Genomic DNA, 7,168 nt, shown 5'->3' with positions numbered 1-7,168 from the left:
CTACATGTCTAAATGTAGAATTTCAGTTGGATATTCGGTATGTTCTTTTTTTCTAAAATTCACAATACGAACTGAAGTGACGTTAGTTAGAAATAAAAAAAATCTTGGGTTAGACTTCTCTTTCCTAGAAGTCTAGAACGCCATTTGGACAATCCGAATAGCATCTAGAATGCCATTAGACTTCTCTTTCGTAAAATTCTAGAATGCCAGTTGGACAATCGGAATAACATTTGACTTCTGTTTCCCAAAGTTCTAGAATGCCAGCTGGACAATCAGAGGAGGCAGGACCCATGGAGGGCCCACCCGTCCTCCCCCTTCCCCATCATCGTGCCCCTGGAGGCTACGCCCTACTCCCGGCACCACCCCCACCACAAGCGGCCGCGGCCCCGGCTCCAGCGCTCCTCCTCCTACTCCGCTGCCTCCTCCTCTTCCTACTGCGCGTCCTCCTCAGCCGGTGGCAACAGCTCAGGGCCCCCCTTCTCCGTGCTCTCCCCGATCACCTTCTCCCACATGGGGCCGTCGATGTCTGTGCCGGGCCTGCCCATCTCCACCCTGGCTCAGCTGCCCACCGGCTCCCAGCTCTACCACTCCACCTCCCCGGTGCCGATGTCAGGACATGGGGGTTACAGAAGCAAGGCTGAGGGCCTGGGTCTGGGACTGGAGATCAGCCCGGCGTCAGGCCTCAGTCTACCAGGCGCGGCCCACCTGAGGCACCACGCCACTGGCCACGCCATAGAGGTCAGGTCCCCGTCCAGCAGTGGCATGGAGGAGAGGATGGAGCTGGAGTCAGAGGAGGACAGGGAGAGGCCGTACAGGGAGGTGCATGAGGAGGAGCGAGAGAGGGAGAGGCCTGAGACGAGAGAGGTGCAGGAGGAGGAGGAGGAGGAGGAGGAGAGAGGGAGGGAGATGCCAGAGAGGGAGGTAGACGAGCAGGTAGGGGTTGAGGTGAGAGAGGAGAAGGAGGATAGGAGGCAGAGTGAGGAAGAGGACATGGCAGTGGGGAGAGGGGAGGAGGCAGCAGCAGAGGAGGTGCAGAGAGGAGACGCAGTGGAGGAGGAGAAAGAGAGGAGGCAGGTGGAGGAGGAGAAAGAGAGGAGACAGGTGGAGGAACAAGAGGAGAAAGGCAGGGGAGAGAGCCGAGGGGGAGGGGGTGGCCGATCGCACAAACCAGCCTCCAGGAAAAAGACCCACAAGCGTCACTAAGTTTCACAAAACTCAAAGGGAAGAAGAACACGCAGAGAGAGACAAAATTAGGGGGAGGAATCCTACAGTTGATGTCAGGTTATGTCCAATCCAGGTGATAAAACTTCAGGGAGTTTTTTGTCATTTTTTTTTTTATAACATGACACACGGTCTGTAAATCAAGAAAGGACCTAACTCAAATATTGCTCACAAAAAAAAACATGCATTTCTGTAGGCAAGAAAGATCATCCAGACACCATGATGACTCAGCTGTTTCCTCTCCTCCTTGCTCATCTGCTCTGTCAGCCACTGTGTCCTCCTCACGTCACGCAGTGCGAGTGAGCCACCATGACTATGTGTCATCGGTTACTTTTGGGAAGGGTGGGGGGGTGTTGGAGGGGGGGAGGTTGGTGTGTTCCAAACCGATGGCAAACAACACAGGGAGGGACGTCGGACATTTCGTGCAGAACTTTTGTCAGGCATTTGTTTCTGTTTTTGCGTGTGCTTGTCGTTTGCTTTAACAAGAGTTCGCAGGTGAGAGTGATCCGATTAGCTACGGTTGAGAGCAGGTGGGTCCTTGCGCTGTGAGAGTTTGTCGTGCAACAAAATGGGCGGATTTAACACATGCAGGCACTGTCTAAAACCCTCAGTCATGAAAGGAGACGTCTGGTGTCATTCCGTCCGTAGCCTTATTTGTTTCAATTCGAGTTGAAATGGGTGAAATCACAGAATATGAATGATAAAATAAGGACAAAAGAAATACTAACATGGGCTGAATCTGTGGTGTAGTCTACTTAGAATGTGGGTATACAGAGTATACCCACTTCTAAATTTCAGGGATTTCAGTATACCCACTTGAAATTGATTGATCCATTGTTTTCAATAGCACAAATATATACAGTATACCCACTTCAAAAAATGCTCAAATATACAGTATACCCACCATAGAAAAGTAGACTACACCACTGGGCTGAATATGAACCTGATAGCTATAGGGTTGGTTGAATTGGGCATACAAATGTACCTTCCAGCTTTACTATTTAGTCTCAAATACTCAAATATTGTATCAAATATTCTTATTTTCTGTCTGCAGACAGAAAATTATGACCTTGAACAGTACGGCTACAGATTGATTCACACCAAAAGAAATGTCCTCTATATGTATATTGAAATAGTGAACAGTTGGGACGGTAACACTTTACTTTACGGATCGCTAATAAGGTGGTAATTTCATGTTAATTTCATAGTTATTGCATAGTTATTTCAGGGTAATAACTGTTTGTTTTAGTAACAACAACAAAATAACCATACAGTTTCTAGTGCATTGTGGTGACACCCTGATGACTCGCACCACGGTGACACTTTTTTGACACACACACACACACACACACACACACACACACACACACACACACACACACACACACACACACACACACACACACACACACACAATGCACTGGAAACTGTATGGTTATTTTGCTGTTGTTACTAAAAACAAACCGTTATTACCCTGAAATAACTATGAAATAACTATGAAATTAACACGAAATTACCACCTTATTAGCGATCCGTATAGTAGTGTTACCGTTGGGACTTGCCAAGCATCAAGACAGAGCGCAATGCAGTAGGAATATAAGTGCAGTTGTGTGCAGTGAGGTGTGATACACAGATATCCTCATGATCTACCAGGCCAGGCATTTGGTCCATGTATCTTTCTTTTCTCTGTAACCCCACCCATGAAGTGCTGCATACCTCTACATAGCTATAACTGGATTTAATACTTGATTCTCTTCTCTCTTTCTCTGGTCAGACGTGACTTGACGCCAAAAGTCACCAATTTTCTATACTCTCAAAGTCAGTTCACTCTGTCTGCTGGAATTTCAGGGTTTCAAAATGTATGACTGTTTCAAATACACACACAGCACCTGTGTTGACAAGAGTGTATACCTTTTGTGGATATGTGAATAGTTTGTATGTCTAATTTTCATTACGCTTTGAATTTATATTGACTATGCCTACAGCGTATAGAGAGTATATGGAATTCCAGGTGTTTCTGGCCATTCAGTTAAACCTCTAAACTTTTTTTTTCTCTCAGCAACTTCAATCCTTTGTTTTGCACGGTGAATAAGACAGTATTAGTCAGTGGTGTTTTTTGCTTTTCTTTTCTTCTCTTCTTTTTTTGAAGACGTTCATTTAAACCTTTGGCAGCCAGTGTTATACTGTGTGGCTCCCTGTTTTACAGTTAGTTTCGGCACCTGTCACAGTGGTACTTGTATAGTGGTTTTGCTCCCTTGTATAGTATAGTAGCGAATCCCCTTTCCAGATCCAGCTATGTCCACAAATAGGCTGTAGGGATGTTTTCAAAGGGAACCAGACATTCGACTTCAATGGGATCAAAAAATGTCAAAGACATTGTTACTTGTAAAATTAGTTCAAAGAAAATGTATTTTTTTGTTTATTTATTTTTAAATGGGTATAAAATGCACCTTAGATGGTACCAATCAGCTCTAAAGCTACTTGTGATAAAGTGTTTGGATTGATCTAAATTGGAATTGTACATTTAGAATTTTAAATTGGAGTTCAAAATGGCACTTAGTGCATAGTGGATGCAGCGAACACCCTTCCTTATGTATAGTCGGACTAGAACCCAATATTTGTTAGTATGTACAGACACAGTTAGAAAGTTAAAGATGTAATACACAGTGATGTTTGCTGAAATTCAGCACATGACTCTGGTGTCAGACGCCTAGCCAGCAAACAGACACCTGGTGTCTTTTATTTTATTGTTTTTTTTCTGTTTTGGAAGCGTTAGTGTCTATCATTTTGATTCACTTTTCTGAGGCAACAGTTAGTACCAAACTAATCTGCACAAAAATATTTTTCTTCCTTTCAGATGTATTGTAAAATATATATTTGTATTTATATGTTTTAGTTTATATCTTTATAAAAGTAAAACACAAGTGCACTGTTCACACATGTGCCCTTTTGCAGGGGCAAAGTCATCAATGCCAATAGAAACGACAGGGAAACGGCATTTTGGAAATCCAAATAAAGCAACGATTAAAGAAAACTGATTTCCTGTGATTATGATTTATGAACACCATTTTGTTTCATCTTAGTTTCGTTTCGTTTATTTTAATTTATTTTAATGTTTGGGCCTACTAGGAAACAACAGAGAAGCTGAACTGCTCCAAACATTGTGTTGTAATAGATAATGGAAAGGGGCACACTGAATGCTTTATTCACTTTGTTGTTGAGCCACTGACAACATTTTGGAAACATTATTATAATAAAGGAGAAAAGTACTTTGGCTTTGAAGAAACCCACCTGCATTCTGACATATGATCAGCAGGGGGAAGTATAGGTCAGTCGAGTTCTAGAGATTCTTATTTTTTTCTGAGCGCAAAAGCTCATTTTTTTTTGCAAGAAGCTGTTTTTGCAGAGCTCTTCACTTGTCTACAATGACCTCACTCCAAATCAGCATAACTGTGTAGATACATTGCAAAACCCAACATGGTTTGCTTAACTTAACACAACAGGTGTAAAATGAAATATTTTTGTACCAAATTGTTAACACGCCCATCACATTACTAGCACAAATTGCTGCAACGAGGCACAGACAGTAAAAAAAATAAAACCCACTTTGCCTGTTGGATTCTCTATTCAAAAGTAGGTTGTTTGGAGTGTTCATCATTTGGAAATTGTGTGTAAAGAGTTGTGTTCACAGTTATGCAAAATGAGTGTTGTGCAATGGATTGTGAAGAGTTCCGCAAAAGCAGTCAAAGTTTAAAAAAAAAAAAAAGCTTTAGCGCAGTGGTTCTTAACCTGGGGTGCGGGCACCCCCTGGGGGTGCGCCAGAGATTTCAGGGGGTGCACAGAATTTTGTTTGTGTTGAGGTTGTGAACAAAAGTCTGCTTCCAGACATTATAATTAGGCCAAATCAAGACCAAATTAAAACGTGTTTTGGACCTAATGTAAAGTAATTAAACTATTGATTAATGTCTAATGCAAGAGTCATTGTAATTATACACTTAAATCATTTTTTAGTGCATAGACGTGTAGACGTTTGGGTTGGGGGTGTGCGGCTTGTCTTGGGCACAGGTTAGGGGGTGCTTCAAGAAAAAAGGTTACGAACTACTGCTTTAGCGAACAGACATGCTTTAGCTAACTGTAATTAATCTTTAAGGAAATAAAAAGCAGCATAGAACTGCACACAAAACACATTGCACAGTTTCATTCACACATCTGCATAAATACAAACCTTCACATAGCAGAATGGCGGCAGTATAAGTTGACAGTTTCAACCTTTCTGATTGTTTTTCATAAAGACAATCTGTCATGTAAATGACAAAATAAATCCATCAAATGTCACCTGAGATATAACTCAGAGACAAGCAATTGCTTCTTCACAGACATAAAAAAAACTTATTTAAAAATGACATCCACTGTCTTACATAAAAACTTTTTTTTTCTTAAACTTCATGTTTTAGTGATGATGTTTTTGTTTTCTGGGGGAAAAAAAGAGTAGGCCTATAGTAGCAAGCTACACATTTTGTGTCAAAATCCATTTGCAGCTCATTTACAAATTCAGCTCAACATGGCATATTGCCACTCTCAAAATGTTCCTGTGAGCATCCCAATATGCGACCTTGCCTCCTCCACTTGTGCTTGTCTCCTCGTCCCGCCTCCTGGCCCCTCCTCCATGGAGAAAACGATAAAGTTTCCCAGCTGTCAGCCTCGCCACAACAACTTTTGAGGGACTGTTTTTCATTCACCATCCCAATTGCAAATGAGAAAAAGACTTTACAATTGAGCTTTTGCAAGATATTGAAATATAATGCTGTTGTCAGTGATGTCATCATGACGAGAAGCAAGTGGAGGAGGCAAGGTCGCATATTAAAACGCACTCCCTGTCACTCTATTCCTGAAGGTGTATACCGGTAGTAGAAGGTGTGACTGTGAGATATTATTTTGTGCTGGTAAGTTTTCTCCGGGAGCCCCCTTCATGACAGAAACCTCTGCCGTGTCTTCTCCTCATCTCAATCTCCTCTCTCGTGCCTGTGTCACACCCCCCCCCCACACACACACCAACCAACCAACACACACCCCTCGTCTCATCTCATCTCATTTCCTGGCCTGGCCTGGCCTAACTGACACCTCTCCTCACCACTCCCGAGAGACAGTATGAGGGAAATTGTCTCACAGGCCTTGCCACAGACCACAGGGGTGCTGCCACGTGGTTTCTGTGGGTGTCAGTGTGAGACTGTGACTTCAGTGATGCCAAGGATGGGCTGGACCCCAAAAAAGCAGGCCGGGCATTTTAAGCTTAGCCAGGTCCTGACCATCCCATAATACTGTCATTTCCATTTCGTATTCATGGTCTGGACTTTGTTTGATCTGACGCGATTGCAGGAAGCCGGGCTGCATTTTGCCAAATTTGATCTTTACATGAAAGTAATAAACAAATATTTTCTAGTATGGTCCAAGTACAGTCATTTTTGCAGCTAAAAATGGCTATTTTTGGAAATTCAAAATGGCAGACCATGGAGAAGATCCCCCTTTTCATGTATGAAAAGTGCACTTTTCTCAGTCATAATGAATACTTAGAATTTGATAGTGGTGAATTTGATGATTCATGAAAAAGGTAACATTAGTGAATGGGCAGCATGAATTCTGGAAATAAACAACTAAAAATCTCACAAAGTGTCCCTTTAAGCTAGGGTCAGTTCACCAGACATTGAGGAGACAAGGAGGCCTGTGTGACAAGTCATCTAGTATGAGCTACTTTGACCGCAACAGCCAAATTGCTGTAGTCCTGTTCTAGCGTCAGTAGGACTAATACCTTTGGGAGAATATGGTTAGGTCAAAGTCATCAACAGTCCACTGGGGAAATGTTTTGTATGCCCTATGGCCAGTCCACCCGTAAGTGATGCTAATGACACTTCCCATTGACTTCAGTGCTGGGTGTCTATGGGGGTCGGTC

The 7,168-nt window shown here is 42.8% G+C and overlaps 1 protein-coding gene across 1 annotated transcript in view; it reads left to right on the top strand.

The window, feature by feature from the left end:
- LOC134448461 (glucocorticoid modulatory element-binding protein 1-like) overlaps positions 1-1,541 on the top strand; it is a 17,370-nt gene extending 15,829 nt beyond the window's left edge. Inside the window, exon 10 of the mRNA XM_063198130.1 lies at positions 251-1,541. Within this exon, the coding sequence (XP_063054200.1) occupies positions 251-1,203 (953 nt within the window). The 3' untranslated portion in view covers positions 1,204-1,541. The remainder of the gene's footprint in view (positions 1-250) is intronic.
- The last annotated feature ends 5,627 nt before the right edge of the window (positions 1,542-7,168 follow it).

Source organism: Engraulis encrasicolus, chromosome 5, assembly GCF_034702125.1.
Source record: "Engraulis encrasicolus isolate BLACKSEA-1 chromosome 5, IST_EnEncr_1.0, whole genome shotgun sequence".
NCBI classification, from domain to species: Eukaryota; Metazoa; Chordata; class Actinopteri; order Clupeiformes; family Engraulidae; genus Engraulis; species Engraulis encrasicolus.
Note: the sequence above shows the minus strand (reverse complement) of the source record. Positions and strands in the feature narration are given on the sequence as shown.